Source organism: Trachypithecus francoisi, unplaced genomic scaffold, assembly GCF_009764315.1.
Source record: "Trachypithecus francoisi isolate TF-2019V2 unplaced genomic scaffold, Tfra_2.0 Contig00339, whole genome shotgun sequence".
Taxonomy (NCBI): Eukaryota; Metazoa; Chordata; class Mammalia; order Primates; family Cercopithecidae; genus Trachypithecus; species Trachypithecus francoisi.
Genome location: NW_022680578.1, coordinates 104,756 through 124,530, shown reverse-complemented (window position 1 = coordinate 124,530; position 19,775 = coordinate 104,756). Strand labels below are relative to the sequence as shown.

The following is a 19,775-nucleotide window of genomic DNA, read 5'->3' as shown; positions in this document are numbered from 1 at the left end:
GCTGCAGCTGCCGTCCCCATCCGTTCGCTTGTGGACATTTTCTGTTTTCCCATATCTCCCTTTTGGATATGTAGCTCGCTACTTTATAGCTAAGCATCAGTAAAACAGGTTGTGTATTTTGAAAAGTAACTATTATGTCTTTTAAGGACAGAAAATGAAGCAGGTGACAATAGCATGGTGACGTGGTGAATAGATTTAGAGGAATATTTAATACTTGGTGCCACTCTGATCCCTCCTTCTTCTCTCATGCTTAGCTACAGCTGCCGCCTGCTAGGACAGAACACTTTGAGCTCTGTGAGTAGAAATTAAACACGCTCTAAATCAGAAATTTTAGTTAAGCAGTATTTTATGTGAATGCGCAGTCCCTAAGTGCTCACTGTACTGGTTTGTGGTGTAGAACAAGGAAGGGGGGCTTGGGGCCGGGTCTATGGAGCAGCGTCCGGGTTCCAATCTGTGAGATGAGGGTCATGAGACATGGCCTAAAAGGTTCAGACTGTGTGATTGAATGGATCTGCCCACTCCTGGGAAGCCTCGAGTCTAACTCGACTTGGGCTGGTTTTAGGGAGATGCTGGCAGCGCTGTCCTCACAGGTCACTGGGAGGGGCTCTGGCACCATCCCCGTCAGGTGTCTCATGATCAGCCCAGCTTGCTCATCTCAGAAGCTGCTGGTCGTGTTCTCGTTCTGTTGTTTCTTGCGTGTTACTTAGGTTCTGTTCATGTGGGGACCTAGGAAGTTCCACAGTGAGAGGAGAGCTGCTGAGCCACCTTCCTGCCTGGACGCCAGCCCCACGGAGGACCATAATTGCTTGAGGTTGGCTTCTGCCCCCGGCCTCACCTGTGGAGGCATTGATGCAGTGGTACTTTCTAGGCTCCTGGGGCACACAGTGCTGTTGTGTGGATCCACAGGTCACTGTGGCGTCCAAGCATGTGCTCCCAGAGGAAAGGACCTTGCGGGCACTGATGGTGGGTGCTGGCTGAGAGTTCAGCGAGTGAGACTCCGCAGCCCCTCCTGACGCCAAGATGGTCATGCGATAAATGCACAAAGCGCATCTCCAGCAAAAAGCCGCCGAGTGTCCACATCCAGGATATCCACCATGGTGGATTTTTGGTGTTAATACGATGAATGTGAGCAGCAGGTGGTCTGAATTCTGGGTGTGTGTGACTGTGCCACTGCAGTTTTGTTCTCATGTCTTGGTGAGCATGAACAGCTCCTGATGAGGGTAGGTAAGGATGCTGTGAACAGAGACTCTGCAGTATTGTAGCTTGAGAAATCAAGGAAGTTTTCTCTCTTGCAAACACATCAGGGAGGATGTTCCAGGCTGGTGACTACTTCATGAGGTATTCAGGGATCCAGGTTCCTTCCAGGCCCCTGTTCTGTATTCCCAAGGACACGGCTGTCCTTGTGGTTGGGACTGGGTGATTACCACGCTGAGGATGGGGGGAGGCTTAAGGAGAGTGGCCATGATTGACCTAATCTACATAATGCCAGGGAGTAAAGTGTAGCCATGGCCTGGAGGATGGATGATGGATGTTGGTGAATGACTGGGCCACCAGTCACCACAGCTGGCCCAGGGATGGGGAAGCAGAGCTGAGTATGCCGTTCAACGGTACCTGGTCCTCTTAGATTTGACTTCCTCATGGATTTTCTGCTGTAAAGAGGAGAGAGCCTGCGGTTCTAGGCCAAGCATCTCACTCATCTCATAACATCTTGTATCCCTCAGCCAACATTTATGTCAAGTTTTAGAAGTCCTATTAAACGGACAAGCATTTCTCAATTTGGTTTAACCATTGGATTTTATATCTGTGTCTGCATCTCTATTTTACATCTATGTGGTTATTTGACACTCTGTAGTCCATTTGTAATAGGTTCTATTTGGTGGCAGTTACTTTCAACAAACCTTTGCTGCTACTTGAATTCTCAAGATTGCAAGTAGAAAGGAGAGAATAAAAACCACATCTTTTCTAATTTTAAAATTTGTTGTTCCTCAAATCACACCAGAAGTACAAATATTACAAATTACAAAGGCAGCCAGAATCAAGGTTAAGAGATTTCTGGGTGATTCTGGCTAATCAGCAGTATTTGCTGAGGTGTGTGCAGCAGAGCAACATGCCAAGAAGCCTGGGAGAGGGGAGAGTTGGGAGGCCAGACTGTGACTTCAGAGGTGCTGTTGCCTCAGTGCGAGAAGCTAGATGCAGAGAGGATAAATGGCCACAGGTGTGACCACCGCCGTCCATGCCCCAGTACGGAGGCCTTTGTACAGGGGCCTTTGTGAGCTGAGTTAAAAATGGAAATTGAGAGAGTGCAATGCATTCTTAGTTTTTAAAATAAAATGCTAATAGAAAACGTTTTGTTTGTAAGAATGTAAAATGTTACGTCTTTGTTTAGAATTTAAGGATAATAATTTGCTTCTGAGATCTTTGTGACTGAGATTTGAAATCTTAACTATAGTTTTTTCATCCATGTTTTATACATATGCACGTATACACATATATGTAAGGTATATAAAAGGAAAATAAGCGTATCTATATTCACATTTATATGCACTTCTATAATGTGTATACTTCTAGTCACACATAGGTTTAAGGGACTATGACTTTACTTGATAACCATGAGAGGGTAATTAAATAATGTACCTGCTCTTAGCCTTGCTTTTGCATCTGAGCAGGGACCCTGTGAAATGCGCCTCCCGCGTTCCAGGTCTCAGACAGCCTGTGCCAGGTTTTGGAAGCAGGAGTTTGTCTGCAGCCACTTTGGGAAGCACGTGGTTGCCAGGATTGCCTAGAGCTGCAGTCTGTCTCCAGTCCCAGCCTCCCCGGGGTAGAAGCTGCCCTACCAGGGGCCTGGACATGGACGTTAGGGCCTGGAGCCAGGGACTGCTCCTGAAGCAGGGGCTCCCCTCACGGCTGGGCACGAGAACCGAGGATAGCAGGCAGAACCAGCCTCGGGCCAGTGCACGGCCTCCTGGAAGTGCTTGCGGGAAGCCCCAGCCGCCCTTTGCTGACCCCACAGCCAGCACCAAACTCTGTGAGATCCCTTGTCCACCCCTCAGGTTCCTAAAATGGTTAGGGTTTCCTGAGCTGCGAATTTTTAGGTCTAGGCTAAAAAGTCCTGGGACAGACTCACAGGGTTCTTTATGTAGAAATGATGAGTGTGCTGGTGACTCAGAGCAGGCACTGCACCCTCATTCCAGGGTCCTTTGCGGCAGGTGGAAACGAGCGTGTGGGTCACCCAGAGTCCCTGCATCCTCACTCCAGGCACTGCTCTTTGGTTACTTAATTAAAAGTCTAAAAGCCTTGATAATGAAAATGCATTCTCCCCAGAGAATAGAGTTTCCGGTTAATGAGGCTCACCTGTAAATGCCGTGCCAGGTCAAATATGTTGAGATCTGGGCCAGGTCCTGCTTCCTGCCCACAGAGAAGGCAGATACATCATTTGGGAGGTGACCCAGGGGGACATCTGAGAGGCCTGCTGGTCCCCGAGGGATGTTCTTCCCATCTGTGGCCTCCCCTCTCATGCTCCTGAGACACTATGTTTTTTATTTTAAAAAACACTTTAGACAGAAGATGGACCTCCCAGCCCACCACGGTTCTCAATTTGGCGGTGGTCACCACCCTCCCAGCCCTGGTTCCCACCTTTCCACGATCTGCTGGTCCTATGGGCATCAGCCCATACTAAGTCCCTAACATATCTCCAATGATGGCAACGTCAGAGCAGGCAGTTTGCAGGTAGGAAGGAGCTGATGGAGGCCGGAGCAGAGTGTGAAGGCTCAGTGAGTGAGAAAAGGTTCACTTTTCTTGGAGAGCCCTTGTCTCTGCCCATGGAAAACCCAAACTCCTTCCAACTGGGATGTGCATCTCATGTAAAAGTTGTTACTCCCAGAAAGAAAGCCAGTGGATGCAGAAATTTTTTGTGTGCAGAAATTACTTCAAATTTGTTTCTAACCTTATCCTTTTCTTCCCCCATCTTAATGTGTAGTGACTTTCTGCAGGTAACGCACGCATCTTAGGAGAGCGCTGGATTTCAGTTGCTGTTGGCTCTGATGTGACTTTGTGGTGTCCGATGTTCTGGTTCTGAGGTTCTGCGCAGAACGTGGCTCCTCCCTGCTGAGCGTTGCTTGTGGAAGGCCCGTGTGGAAACTTTCCCTGTAAGCTCGTTGACCGCAGCAGTCTTGGTTCAGAAATCTTTGGACCTCTTGAGACTTCACACAACATTCTAACCTTTCTAGCGTGACCTTTTCATTTTACTGTTCCCCGTTAATTCAGATGTTCTCCAGAATGTAAGTCATCTGCTGAATGCAGGGTGGGGGGTGCCCTCCATTGACTCTGGGGAGAAGCATCACTGTTGCTCCGGGTGGAGCTTCCCGCCCACTATGTTGTGCTCCAAGACACAGCAGGGTTCTTTGGCAGAAGTAACCGTCAAAGGCCCGCCTCTCCGTGGCAGAGGGGCTGTGGGTGTGCGGCCTCGCGGCCATACCGGCCCCTCCCCATCAATGGCATCACGGAGAGGAGCCGGGGGAGGCCTGGGATCTGTCTCCAGAGTCACAGCTGTGCTTCCGAGACCGCGTCGTCCGTTTGTAACTAGATATGCAGAGAAAGTCTTCGAGATAAACAGGAGACGGTGTCTGTCCCTAATGAGCTCAGGCGTGCCCTTGAGAGGGTCAGGTTTCTGTGCAGCTGATCCGGACTCAGCCTGGTTGTGGCAGTGCAGGTGACTGCTGGGCTTTGGTAAGGCTGCACCCACTGTCTGTCTGAAACGGCCCCCTTCCCAGGCTCGCGGTGCGAGCTGGGCGCTCAGGCCTGATTTCCCGCCAGGACGGAGGCCCTGTGTATGTGTTGGGGAAGGGGGCGAGGAAGGGGGAGGTGGGGGTCCTGCTTTATTGCCGTATCCAATGCCACACGGGGTCAGCACTCACGAAACACGTGCTGTGTGGGTCAGTGATTGAGTTCAGAAACCTGGAAAATTCAGCAGTGTAGGCTTTGGGCATGACCTGTGCAGCCCTGGGCTCTTTCTTTCTCTGAATTTCCTGCCATGGCATCCTCCTCATCCCAGGGGCCCCTGTCCCTGTATGGCTGTTAGCAGCTTCACAGGTTCTTCTGCCTCCCCTCCCGGGCCCTGGTGTGGCTGGGGCAGCTAGTGGCTGTGCAGACCCCACAGCCAGTAGATCGTTGGTGCCAACACCTTGGGCCTGGGTTACCTGATTCAAGGACTCCAGTGCATGGCTGAGCTCACCCCGAATGCCTGGATTGGAAGGCCTTGGGTTGCAGAAGGGTGGGGGTTCGATATCGAAGGACAACCTGCAAAGCAGAAGGGGAAATGGCTGTGCTGGATGGGCAGCTAGAGGAGTCTGTGCAGAGCCTGGGACCCAGTGCAGACACAGAGCTGACATGGGCAATGCGGTGACGCGGCCACCGTGGAAGTGGGCAAAGTGACAGGCTTCAGACCGACATGGAGGGGCTGGTCTAAAATGAGCCTCCGTTTCCTTTAATCCTAGCAACTGCTGGCTTACAGGGTGGGGGAGTGAGATCTGTGGTGGCCGCGAGGAGAGACAGAGATTTTAATGACACCCCTCTTTCTGGGAGAGGGGAGTAGCCGTTTCTGTAGGGCGGTGAGCATCGTCCTCTCAGGCAGCTCAGGCTGCGGTAACGAATCACCATGGACTGAGTGGCTTCTGAACAACAGGAATGTGTTTCTCACAGTTCTAGAGGCTGGAAGGCAGCATCAGGGTGCTGCACGGGTGGGTTCTGGTGTGGGCTCCTTCCTGGTTGGCACACACCTTCTCTCTGGCCCTGACACAATGGGAGGGTGAGGGACTTGCTGGGCCCATTTCTGAGGCACAAATCCCATTCAAGGGTCTCCAGCCTCGGGAACTCATCACCTCCCAAAGACCACCTGACAGCATCACATGGAGGGTGAGGATTTCAACCTGTGTTTGGGGGGCAGGCAGTTCGTCACCGTCCCTCTTTGTGTATTTCTGACTCAACATTGAGTCTGCATTCGGCTCTCCAGGAGACAGAGCCTGTGTGGACACTGAGCAAGGTCAGAGCTGCAAGCATGTACACATCGGGGGCAAGGGAGCTGCCAGGGGTGTGAGAACGGGGTTTCAGCGTCAATTGGAGCTGCTTTCCTGGCAAATGTACTCCTAAGCTGTCCTGGCAACATTTGCTTTTCACGAAGAGTCGATCAGGCAGTGGGGGCAGCAGACGGTGTTGCCAGAAACTTGGAACTGATGGGCAGCAGAGAAGGGGCAGAGGCCACGACCTTGGGGTGGTCAGCAGTGCCAGGTGTCTGCCCTCCAGGCCTCACACCTGTGATTGTGCAGAGACCGAACCGACCAGGGCTTGCCGGCCAGTGTGGCTCTCATGCAGGTGATTATCGGGGTGTGCTTTCTATATAATGTTCCCTCAACCCCATGCCCCCCCACCACCAATTTCTGTGCCTAGCAGAAAGCACGATTTGGCTCACGTCAAAATACTTTGCAGTGAAGCTGCACGGAAGAGGATTCTAGGCTTCCATTTGACGTTTTCAACAATGCCTGAGTGTTACAGGACCGTCGTGCTTGTTAAAAAGCACCAGATGAAAAAGGCTACCAGTTACTAAAGGAAACTTTTTTTTTTTTTTTGAGACAGAGTCTTGCTCTGTCGCCCAGGCTGGAGTGCAGTGGCCGGATCTCAGCTCACTGCAAGCTCCGCCTCCCAGGTTTATGCCATTCTCCTGCCTTAGCCTCCCGAGTAGCTGGGACTACAGGCACCCGCCACCTCGCCCGGCTAGATTTTTGTATTTTTTAGTAGAGACGGGGTTTCACCGTGTTAGCCAGGATGGTCTCGATCTCCTGACCTCGTGATCCGCCCGTCTCGGCCTCCCAAAGTGCTAGGATTACAGGCTTGAGCCACCGTGTCCGGCCTAAAGGAAACTTTTTACATTAGCACAGAGAGGGTGGCTTGACACAAATTCAGTGTAACGTAGGTGTGTTTGTAAGCCATCAAAGGGACGATCTCTCTGCTGGCGACAAATGTTTTCTGGTATTTTCTTTTGTTCTGAAAAAGGATGACTGGCATTCGGTAGAGTCATTTCAGAATTCACCTGGAAGGTGTCCACATGGTGCCTTGTTTTCTCCTGACGTTCTGGGCACCACGAGGAATTATTCCTGTCTTCAGCACTAGCAGGAGACTTTTCCTGAACACCTGCTCCTCTTTGGCGTTGTGAGTGTGAAGGGATCAGAGTGACCCTGTCTTCATGGAGTTTTCAGACACCATGGGGACAGTGTGGCACGAGTGTCGGGCTTGGGTGGGATGGAGGCTTTCCCCAGAAAATAGCTGCTGATTCCAGGACGGCCCTCGACCCCCCTCGCTCTGTTCCTCTGTGTCATGTCTGAATTAAGGTTGTTCTATCGTAGCGGGGGTGTCATGTTAACTGGAAGAGTGCTTTTTTACTGCGCAGTAAGTAAATTAATGGTACATTTGTCAAGGACAGTGAGGTTTGATTTGATGAATTCAGTGGGGAAAAGAAGGAGCTTGGCTGGGTGGGGACGTGTGTGATGGGAGCAGAATGGAGCAGCCACGCAGGCTGTTGGGATGGAGGGGCTGCGTCCGCATTTCCATGGGGTCCGTCGCTGTTTGTGCCACTAGACCTGAACCTCTGTCTCTCCTTCTAACACCCGCATAATGAGGAAGCCCCTGATGGGCCTGAGTTGTTACTTCCCATGGCCATCGCTGGGAAGTGCCCCGGAATCCCCTCCTGGCTGGTGACGGTCCCCAGCCGGGACACTGGGTTCGTCCTGAGCTCTGAGAGGGGATAGGGTTCCACGCACAGCAGGCACCTGCAGATCCCTTTGAACGTGAGATGTTGGCACTCGGCTTGGAGGCCAGCGCGATCTGGGTGTGGTCAGGACCCCGCTCATCCTTTGCGGAGAGAGCACTGGCCCGGGGGCCCCTCTGAGGTGCGTATTCGTGCAGCGCCCTCACAGGATGCCCTGTCCTCGGAGGACTTCCCGCCATCCTCAGGTGTGGGAGTCAAGTGTGGTGTGTGTGTCATGGACGGGGGTGCTGAGGACACCACGTGCCTGCTCGTGCAAAGACCTGAGGTGCTGCGTGGGCTTGTTTCCAGGGGGCCGTTCACGTGGGGGCCTGTGGTGTCTTTCCACTGGCAGGAAATAATGGGTGGCCCACGTTACCTTTTGTGTCTTTTTTTTGCCAAAAAGCCCTAATGCCAGCATGGCTGTCCAGCTATTGGAACCGCCTGCCTCAGGCTCACTGGCCCTCCTGTTTCTGGGCTGCTGCAGTGTTGTGTTGGGATAACTGTGTTAACTTCGTTTGAATTTTCTTCCTGTTCTTTTGGAATAAGTGTTGATAGCTTGTGCTGCTTGTTCACCCCAGAGGCGAGGATGTCCTTTAGGCCTGGAGGAGCACAGCCCCTGCAGGGAGGTGCCGGGCCTCTGCTTCTCGTGTCGTCTGCAGCCCTCATCGCACGTCTGCTCTTCATTCTTCGTGCCCACGGCCGGGGTCACGGGCCACTCGCTCTGCTGTTTGAGATCCTCGGAAAAGGTGGTGTTTACACTGAAGGGAGATTGGGGGTGTGCGGCTGATTTTAAATAGGAGGAAATGACGGTAACAGAATGAGCAATGCCTAGTACTTAGTCTCAGGCTTGAGAAATTGTGTTTTTAGAAGCAAGGTATCCCCAACTCCGGTTTTCTTCAAATTAAATCTTTTAAAGAGTCCACAAATACAAATAAAAGCCTGAAACTATGCAACAGCGGGCCTAGAGCGCAAGCCACTGCCAACTCTGACTCCAAGACACCTCAGAAACTTGGTCCTCCTCCTCAGACAACCCCCATTCTGCTTCTCCCTCCACACTGCTTCCTCCACACTCCTCCCCACTCCTCCCTCCATACTCCTCCCTCCGCATTCCTCCCTCCATACTCCTCCCTCCACACTCCTCTTCCGTCCCCTCCCCTTCTTCCTTCCTCCCCTTCCCTTCTTCCTTCCTCCCCTTCCCTTCTTCCTTCCTCCCCTTCCTTCTTCCTTCCTCCCCTTCCCTTCTTCCTTCCTCCCCTTCCTCTTCTTCCTTCCTCCCCTTCCTCTTCTTCCCCCTCCCTGTCCTTGGGCAACGTCCGTGGAACTCTGGTTGAAAGTCACTGGTCTGTGGGGCTGCCCATTGGATAGACAAGCACGCTGAGGACCAGACACAAGTGACTGACTCAGACCCGCGCAGAGACTGACCCGGCTCGCATGCTGTCTCCCGTAACACCAGGTTGTCCGTAATGGAAGAGAATCAATGATGCTGCCTCACTGATCTCCAGGGAAAACAGGTTGATAACAGGTTATAAACATGGGAATGTTTTGGAAAAGCCGTCTTCCACTTGTCAGCTCCATCTCTCCTGCCCGGAAGATGTAGGGAAAACCTGCCTTCAGCCCACCCTCATCCCATAACAGGACAGAGGACAAAAGGGAAGAGACCCAAGTCCTGTCAGTGCCCTCAGGAAACCCCCCGTTTCCTCCTCATGGTGGAAGTGGAAACCATCCCACTGGACTAGATCTTACCGGGAAGCCCCTCCACCCCGAAAGCAAGGAATCGGGTTTGAGCACACACCATTCTTGGTGCCATCACTTCCTGCAGCTGAATCCTGCATACGTGGCCCATTGATCTTGCTAGTCTGGTATTACTGGGTCCTGGGAGTTTCTGTGGGATGATGGCAGGTGTTTACCATTGTGTTTAGAGAGGAGAATAGAACTTTATTGTGTCGAAATCAGATGATAACCATTGCCATGTGATTCCTTGGGTTGGTTCGGGTGGGGGGTGCTCAACGCTTTTCCTGAGGGTTAAGTTCTTGTTTGAGACCGTCTCACTTTGTTGCCCAAGCTGGAGTGCTGTGGTGCGATCTTGGCTCACTGTAACCTCCGCCTCCTGGGTTCAAGCAGTTCTCCCTGTCTCAGCCTCCCAAGTAGCTGGGATTATAGGTGTGAGCCCCCACGCTTGGCTAATTACAAAAATGTTTAATACAGGCTGGGCTTTGCCATATTGGCCAGGCTGGTCTCGAACTCCTTGCTTCAAGTGATCGGCCCACCTTGGCCTCCTAAAATGCTGGGATTACAGGCTTGAGCCACTGCTCTCGGCCCAATCCTGACATCTTTTAAAGCTGCCTTCATGTACCAAAAGCCAGTCTATGTTTGAAAATCAGTCTTGAAGAGCCTAGGAGGAGAGGGATAAGCTTCAGCTAGGTAAATAACTATACATATGTTAAAAATATGGGCCAAAATCTACCGCAAATGTTAACTCTTCTGCTTTGCGTTTTATATCCGTTTATGGCTATTCTTTCAGTATTAAGATTTTTAAAGATTCTTTTCATAATTATGGACAAATTGCTATTAAAACTCAGCTGCAGTTGTAACACTTTAATGAACTAATTGCATGACATTATTTTTCCCAGAGGCATTTTGGATTGTTACATAATAAATGTTTATCTCTTTGTCAGAAATCTTTTTTTTTCCCAGAACAGTAACCTGAAAAGAAATTTTCCTTTGCATTAAGTGCTATTTCACTCTATGACAATTTTTGAATGTGAGAACAAGATCATCGTATATTTTTGGGATAATTCTTGCTTAATAGTGATAACGCTAAATGTTACAATTATGGAACAATTTGTTTCTTTGAAAATTACTATTTGCCTGCTCACCAGGTGGGAGCTGATGAGAACGTCGATGTAAAAATTCAGTTGTATTTAGCTTGTATAAAAGAAGTTAAAAAGAAAAGCTTTTCTTTGGTTTGTGCTACTACTAAAGTTGCTTAGCTGTGCTCCAACAAGCACAGGAATCTGACTTTCTGCCATGGAGACTCCTAGGCATCGAGCGCTGTGGAAGGGTTGGTGATGACGTGAGCATTGGCGTTTATGTGGGCACCCTCCAAGCCAGACGCAGGGAGCAGGGAAGGGCAGAACAGGCCCCTCAGGAGCCATGAGAAAATCAAGTGTTGGCAGCAGTGGTGAGCGTTGATGTCAGGGGCCAGAAGGAGGTGGCGAAGGGAGCATGTGCCTCAAGGCAACCCTGGAACCCCCGGTCCCTGCAGTGAGGTCTGGTCTACAGGGGACGTGGACGGCCACGTGGCGAGGCCTACAGACAGCCTGGACTTGGCTGCCTCAGAACTCTGGTGGACGCTGCAAACAGCCCCACAGGGTTGCAGTGCACATTCCTCAGACAGAGAGAAGATGCTTGGAACTGTTCCCGGCACGAAGCCAGCGCCCTGTGAACAGTGGCCACTGCTGTCGTGACTGATTGCCGTCCAAGTCGGGGCGTTTGCTCTGCTCAGTTCACTTAATTGGGCCAGGAATGGGGTTGCCCTGCCTTCAACAAGCTTGACGCATTGAACGAGGACTCAGTCGATAAAGTACTCTGTAAATACGCTCTCCCGGCTAGAGTGAGGAAAGCCCAGGGAGCAGTGGTTCCTCAGTATTAGACAGGTGTTTGTGGTGGGGCCAGCTGTGCGGCTGCCAGAGCGGATGTGACCAGGAAGCCTCTGTTCCCCCGGAGGTGGCCAGCGTTCTTGTTACACGTGCCGCAGGCAGAAAGTGGACACTGCTGGGAAACTTGCTCATGTTGCTGTTTTCTGATGGGAAATTGAAGGTTTCTGAGCATCCTACATCAAATTTGTACACTGTTGAGACTGTACACATTTCAACACTTGTTTTTTCCGGCTTTTCGGATCCATACAACCTGGCATTTGGCCGTGGCTTCCAGGACAGGCTGGATGCAGAGTGAAGTCCTCTCCTCACTGTCGATGTTCGCAGATGTCTTTTTGTATAAACTTTGTATTTCTTGAGAGTCTCAATTAGGCTTTTACTTAACTAGACTTTTAAAATTGCCATGCACATAACTCCACCAGTTACAATCGTGAGCTAACATGGGTTTTTGGTTTTACTATGATGAATGTTTAACATTTGCATGCTGGATGTGGGGGTGGAGGTCATTTATCTGCTTTTCATTTCCTTCTTGGTTTTACTTAGAGAATTCCAGGTAAGGTGTGGAAAGCGTGGTACAGCGTGAATTGCAGGCTGCAGTGTGGCGCGGTGGACGAGAGGCGCTGGTTGCAGTGTATACAGTGGATGAGAGTAAAGAGATTTCCATCCTCGAGGGAAACACACAACAAATAATTTAAAAAACTGATCATCTAGCTTGCATGAGGTCCAACAAATTCAGTTTGCAAAGTTTAACTTCCAAGTTAACTTAGTAACTTTTCCCCTGTCATTAATTTAGTAGCTTATGTTTAAATATATTTTTTGTCTAAAGCAAGTCATAAATTCTAAAATGAATGACTAAACATGTAATAATTTAGGCATACAGCACCTGAAGGGAAAACTGCCAGTATGCTAAAGTATTGGATACAGATGCTTAAAAAACATCATGTAGCATTCTTACAATGCATGTGCTTTTAGCATGTAACTTGGTGAGCAGTTTTGAGCTATCTTTGTAGGAACGTGTGTCTTGAATACTTTAGGGCACCACTGCAGATGTGTGCGTGAGAGGTACAGATACTGAATGTTCTTCTCCCTTCCCATAAATGAAAAACATTAGCTCCTTCCATTTTTATTTTTATTTTTATTTTTTATTTATTTATTTATTTATTTATTTTTGAGACAGAGTCTGGCTCTGTTGCCCAGGCTGGAGTGCAGTGGCCGGATCTTAGCTTACTGCAAGCTCCGCCTCCCGGGTTTGTGCCATTCTCCTGCCTCAACCTACCGGTAGCTGGGACTAGAGGCTCCCACCACATCGCCCAGCTAGTTTTTTGTATTTTTTGGTAGAGACGGGGTTTCACCGTGTTAGCCAGGATGGTCTCGATCTCCTGACCTCGTGATCCGCCCTTCTCGGCCTCCCAAAGTGCTGGGATTACAGGCTTGAGCCACCGCGCCCAGCCTATTTTTATTTTTGAAGTGGACTGTCGCTCTTGTTGCCCAGGCTGGAGTGCACTGGTGCAATCTCAGCCCACTGCAACTTCCGCCTCCCGGGTTGAAGTGATTCTCCTGCCTCAGCCTCCCCAGTAGCTGGGATTACAAGCACCCACCACCATGCCCCACTAATTTTTGTATTTTTATTAGAGATGAGGTTTTGCCATATTGGCCAGGCTGGCCTCAAGCTCCTGACCTCAGGTGATCTGCCCACCCCGACCTCTCAAAGTGCTGGGATTACAGGTGTGAGCCACCGCGCCCGACCAGCTCCCTTCTATGATTATTTATACAGTTGTTTTTACTTTTAGTTTTTTTGAGACGGTGTTTACCTCTGTCGCCCAAGCTTCAGTGCAGTGATGCAAATCTTGGCTGACTGCAGCCTTCACCTCCTGGGCTTAGTGATCCTCCCACCTCAGCTTCTGAGTAGCTGGGACTAGACACATGTCACCAAGTCCATCTTTTCTTTCTTTTTTTTTTTTTTTTTTGGTATTTTTAGTAGAGGCAGGGTCTTGCCATGTTTTCCAGGCTAGTCTCAAGCTCCTGGGCTCAAGCAATCTGCTGGCCTCAACCTCCTAAACTGCTGGGATTACAGGCATGAGCACCACATCTGGCCCATTTTTTTTCCCTTCCAGGATTAGGAGTCGACTTTCAGAAAATCCTTCAACCTTGCAAGCTTAATTTTCCGTAAAAATATTCGTCTAGGATAAAAGCAAGACACAAACAAAGAAGTATGTGTGGACTGCAGTTAAACATTTTCAACACAACATAGCTTAGGAAGGTTGACATTTACAAAGAGCATGAGGCCCGTTCAGTGCCTTCTAGGCATTGGGAATGGCGGTCTGTGGGCGACCCTAACATGTGCCGCATCCTGAGACGTGATCGTGCTGTTCACGCTTTTACCGAGGGCCTCCCGGGAGTACCAGAGGCTCTTCTGCAGTCAGCCAGCCAGGCAGCAGCTGCTGGAGAAGGAACAAACAGTAAAAGACAGATGTACACGGTGTTATTGTGGCAGAGAGGTTAAAACCAGGCTCACTTTGTTCTTACCGTTTTATAAAACTAATAATGAAATCCTTAAATATATTCAGGATTTCAAAGCAGTTGTGGGTGTGTCTGTGTCTCTAGCTCCCGTTTGGGTGCTTCCTGCGAAGAGAGCTCAGAGACACCACCTTTCCTTAATGAGGTGACAGGGCTTGGAGAGGTGTAAACCCCGTGGTGGGGGGGTGACTGACCTGGGGGGAGGCTGGGTCAGCGTGGGTATCCACCCCCATTCCACGTTCCTGTAGGGAGTCTACAGTTCTAAGTCTTCATGATATGGGTAAAATGAACCTGGAAGAGGGGTTATTTTTTAAGAAGTAAATGCCATGCTCTTTTTTCCTCATACTTTTCCGTGTTTAAGCAGCATTGAAGGATAAGACACTAGTAGCATGTTGGTTTGGAAACAATGTTGTTGGTTATTTTACGTTGAATCTGACCTTAAGGTTGCCTGGTAACAGAAGTTTTCGTTTAACAACATGGGACTCTGTTGAATCTGTTGCCCTATTGGCTGAGCCGCCTGAAATCAGTGCGGTGACAGCTGAAGAGGCCTCTTCCCCTTGGAGGAAGCCGCTGGATTGGCAGGAGGCACCGCCCTTGATTGAGGGAGTGAGGCGGGTTTGCAGGGACCCCACGCGGCCCCTGCGGCTCTCTCCTGCCCCCTGCTGGCTGGCCAAGCAGCCTCGCGACAGTATGCTCAGTGTGAATGTTCACTGGGGCAGGCCAAGGCTTTTGTTCCAGAAACACCAGTGTGTTGAGCATGGCAAGAAAGACGTAAGTGTGTCTTAAACCTCTTGAACAAAGCAAGTTGGTGTTTCAAATGCATCTCGAAGGCTAAAGACTTTGCTATGGTCAATATACAGGAGAAAAGAAGGTTTGATGAAATAGAAAGACAGGAGTGGCAAGTGACGTGCTTGTGCCCCGTATGACTAAGCAATGTCGTGGCCGTTCCACACCATGGCATCTGAGCAGCCAGCCTGCAGATACTGGGTCAGTTTAGATATCCCTGATCTCTGCAGAGCTTTGATCAGGTAGCCCAGGAGCAGATAAACACAAACGCTGACTGGAAACCCTGGCACACGGAGGCACTGGAAACAGCAAGCTGCTATTAACATCATAGTGAGAGGCAATTGCCTGCTCTCTTAGGGGTGTCAGCTTCTTTTGCTTCTAGACTTTCATCTGCGTTCAATACAGCTTTGTTCAGTTTATCCCCATTACTCCGCTGTCTTCGCTGTTAAAGTCTCAGCCAGCACTTAGCTCTGACACTGTAGGAATTTGACTGTCCGGCTGAGCAGGCCTACCTGGCATGGCTGTAAAGCAGGCGAGAGCTTTCCGGAAGGTAGAGACGAGAACCCGAGGCAGGAAAGAGCGTTGCTGGTCCACATACGGCAGTGCACCTGCAGCAGAGCATGTATGTGCACGTTTCAGGCTAAACAAGTGTAGGAGAGAAGAAAACCGCCTATGATGAGTCACTTAAAATGCCACACACCCAACCCTTGAGACCCTAGCACATAGAGTAGTAGGGGTCTTGGAGACGGTAGGTGTGCTGAAGTCTGATTTTCTCACTTAGCTTTTCCAGCAGCGTTTTCCTCATCTCTAAGCTGGGGCTAACAACTGCCCCGCATAGATTTGTGCAGGAAACCGTGCGTGTGAAGTGGGGTAGCCCCCAGGACCTAGGAAGGACTCGTGGTCAGTGTCGGTCATGCGTGCTGTACGGGTCCCCCAGGAGGACCATTGCTACAGATAACTCCCTCCGTTTAATGTCACTGAATGTAAAAGGTGGGAGCTTGGCTTCTGATGTGTCTGGTTTGCTGCAGGCCGCGCTGCACCCCGTGGTTCCTGAGCCCTGGGCTGAAGTACGCCCTGCTGCATCGCCTGTGCCGCTTTTGCTGTGCAACGAGAGCTCCTGCCCTGGGAAACTTCCTCGCGCCTGACGAGCGCCACAGGCTGCAGCAAGACTTGTCGGAAGCGTGGGCTGGGAGGAGCCCGCCAGGGAGCTCCTCCAGGCTAGGAGCGACTTTGTGGGGTTTGTCGGCCCTTCTCTCAGGTGTCCTGTGTCTCATGGATCAGCCGGCGAGTCCTGTCAGATGCCTGTCTCCTGTCTGGAGGAGCACTCTCCAAAACGCTGCCTGCCACCCGGATCTCCTGGCGCAGAGTGAGGCCACATCTGCAGACCTTACCGCACAGAGTCCCAAGGCATTCGGCAAGAAGGGGAGTGGGCTGCATGTGAGTTCCACTGGGGAAGCCGGCTCTGCTCCCTACTCTGCTTTTGGGGTGCCAGATGTTCAGACCTGCTGTGTCTATCGGGGGCCATGGCGGGCTGGTGGGAGTGGGGGCGGGGAGAAGCGCGGATGGATCCAGGGAAGGACTTAGTTGAATGCCAGCTGCCCACATACTTGTTGCTGGTCTTGGACAAGCTCCCTAGTTTCTCTGGGCTTCCGTTTGATTGTAAGACTAGGACGCCGCCCGAGTCTGAAGATGTCGGTGTGTGCGGGAATGCCTGGCGCAGTCACGATGGGTTTTCCTTCAGCCTCCTCCGTGCCCCTCCCTGGGTCAATCAGTATCCATGCGTGCCACAAGTAAATTACAGTCCCTCCGAAAAACCAATTGACTCCTAGTTTTATGGTCAAGCATGGTGAGTGTCCTTGCCAGGAAATGCCACTAGATGTCTTGGGCCTGCTCCTCTACCTCCACAGCAATCCCCGGAACAGGCTGGTTCAAGACGTGGGAGGTGGGAGTCGGTGTTGTACCTAGGACAGGCTGAAGTCAAAGGCTCATTTATTCTGTGAGGGGTGATCAGGCTGACACATCAAGAGGAACCCGGTGGCTGACCCTGGAGGTGGACGGTCAGGTCGGATTAGCTGCCCTCCAGCATGTGTTTCGAGTGATGCCTTCCCTGGGTTACACAGCCCTGATCTGTAGCGCACAACTTCCCAGCTCCAGCCAATCTGGTCTTGCCGTCTCCTTCCAAGAAGGTAGGTGCCGCGCACTTGCCTTTAAGCGGCTCCTTCTGGACACCGCAGGGCGGCAGCAAGCAAGCATGGGCGGCTTTTTCCTTACGTTGACCAAAATATGCAGGGCCAGCTTTGCACGATCCCATTCAGCATCACACGTGTGCATTGGCCACTCACCTGTCCGTCTGCCACAGACAGGCCTGGACCGGACCATTGAGTGGTCTTTACGGCAAAGAGCCTAAAGGGCTCACAGGAAACCTGGACCCAACGCAATGGTAACAGCGCAGCAATACCTGTCATTGATCAAGGGGTATTCTGGGCCGGAGGCTGTGTTAAGTGATCCAGTTCGGTTAGCACTCTTAGAATTAACCCCCTTTTGCCTATCAGGAAATCGAGGATGGAGGGCATTAACGCCAGGGAGCAGGGAGTAAGGGGACACACAGAGGGCCTGAGGGACTGGGCACTCTGAGCCCGCGGATCCGCCCCCAGGCCCCGGCTGCACGGGCACCAGAGCCGCGTGGTGCCTGTGCAGACTGGGAGGGGACTTGTGGGAACTTTGAGGCAAAAGATTTGATTAGGGTAATAGATTTCCATTTATCAAAACGCGCCAAGTGTACTTAAGATCTGAACATCTTACTGTGTGTACTTTGTGCTCCCTCCCTTCCAAAAAACAATGAAAAAATAATTACAAATGAACACTGTACTCGATAGATTTTTCACAGTGGTATTAGATAGCAATTCTGAAAGCATTGCTGTATCTCCAGGCTTAAGCAAATACGCTTAATAAATTAGTGAATATATTGAGTGTGACAGGAGCCAGGTTTCTTTCTTGGCAAGAGAGGTAGAAATAAGAAAAGGCCAAAGCCTGGAATGGATCATGTGGGATTTGGTTGCAGCGGGAGGTACCAGTATAAGCTGGTGGCTCCTGACGGATGTAGACAGGGACACAAGTGCCTGTGCATGGGTGTGAGTATACATGTGTGTACAAGCATGTGTGTTCTGCTTGCCAGCAATGCCCAGCAGCACCCGGTGCCCAGTCTTAGCTTCCAAACACCGTTCTTCACTAGAAGGAGCCTTGGTCCAAGGGCTGGGGAATCAGGTATCAGATCTGGAACCAGTTGAGTAACACAACAAACCACTGTAACTGTGAATCATAACCCACCAAGCCAGACTCCATGAGTACATATCAACATATGTAAATGAATGCTGAAAGATGAAATAATTATTTTTCAGCGAATATGGAAGATCTAATGATTTAGAAGGAATGACAGGAAATCAGTGGATGCTAAAACTAGTAGTGAAGAATTCATGGAAAACAGAATATGCACATAGTGTCATGGTGTCTCCTCCCAAATCTTAATTTCAACACGAGAAGTAGCGTCTTTGCTTTGGAGGAACTTAAGCACCACCTTCACTGTGTTGCCGATGTTAACGTTGTCACACAGGACAGACTTCTGTGGTGTCCCTGCTAAAATGCATACTCTTGAGTCTAGTCTGGAAGATACCAAAATAAAGGACAAGCTGTAAAATAACTGACCTGTATTCTTTAACATTTCCAATTTCAAGAAACACAAAAGCTGAGAAACTTGGATTCTGGACGGGTAAAAATCACATGACAAATCAGTTCATGATCCTGGATTGGATCTTCAAATAGGAAGACAACGTAAGAAAATTATGGAGGCAGCTGACACCATTTAAAAGTGAGTTTTGTATATGACAGTTTAATTTCCTGATCTTGAGGAAAATGAATGTGAGAGCATATCCTTGTGTTTAGGAAATACATGGAAACATTTAGGTACGGAAGGACATAGTATCTGAAATTTATTTTCATTTGACTTAGAAAATTCATGGGGAAGGGGGGAAAGCAGTGATGTAAGATAGGAGCAGTTGGGCCAAGTTGAGCCTGGTAAGTTATGTGGGAATTCACTACGCTGGTCTTGCAGATTTTCTGTGTATTTGAAATTACATCAAAAAGTTTAAAACGGAGAATATGCAAACAAAAGCGATTTGTGGAAGTGAGTGGACTGTCACCTCATTGATCCCTTCAGTTTTCGGCCATGAGCCAAGTCAGTCACATTGTGGTTTTTGACCTGGGAATTAGAAATAGTGGCCAGATGACCAGGCTCTTTATCTAGGTAGAGAGAGAAGTGTGCACAAAGGCTGACCAAGACCAAGCAGTGCGATGAGCTGCTTGTGGGTGTGATGCTGCGGGTCTGGGTCCTGTCTCAGGTGGCATCGTGGGGGGTTTAAGCCGGAAAGCCATGTCCGATTCCCTTTCAGTGGGATCATTCTCGCAGCTTCAGAGAAAACTGCTCCAACCCGTCTTCACTTACGCTGGCCATTTTTGGTGGTGGTGGTGGTGGTGGTTTTATTCTGCTAACACCGTTCTCACTGACATTTTAGGGCCTTTGAGCGGGTTTTTGCCTGAGTCTCGAAGATTCTCGTCTTGACAGCCAGTATGGTTCATTCCTGTTGTTCTGATTTTGTGTTAAGAGGGTTCTTCCCTGGCTTCACAGTTTGAAGTTCCTGCTGCATCTGTCTCTGCTTTAATTCCCTACCCCATCTATCACCTGTCTCATCCCTTAAGAAGTGGCCTGCGTGAGATGCCATGAGACTGTCTGCCTTATCACCACTGCATCCCCAGCCCATAGGGACTTACAGAGGAGGCATTCAGTGAATGTGTGGAATTAATGTCATGGGTTAATAGGCACAAAATGTGTTAATGGTTGTTTTAGTCCATTTCCATGCTGCTGATAAAGACTTACCCGAAACTGGGAAGAAAAAGATTTAGTTGGCGTTGCAGTTCCGCATGGCTGGGGAGGCCTCAGAATCATGGTGGGAGGCGAAAGGCACTTC

General features: G+C 50.1%; 1 protein-coding gene across 5 annotated transcripts in view; it reads left to right on the top strand.

Annotated features, from left to right (window-relative positions):
- LOC117083379 overlaps positions 1-19,775 on the top strand; it is a 68,509-nt gene that overhangs the window by 41,312 nt on the left and 7,422 nt on the right. The window contains exons 2-4 of one of the 5 annotated variants that reach the window (XM_033210975.1): positions 13,086-13,090; positions 15,783-16,191; positions 16,419-16,544. In XM_033210975.1, the coding sequence (XP_033066866.1) occupies positions 13,086-13,090; positions 15,783-16,191; positions 16,419-16,544 (540 nt within the window). Of the gene's footprint in view, positions 1-13,085; positions 13,091-13,488; positions 16,192-16,418; positions 16,545-19,775 lie in introns of those variants that run through there. The other 4 variants (XM_033210993.1, XM_033210960.1, XM_033210968.1 and 1 more) reach the window with 4 other exon arrangements.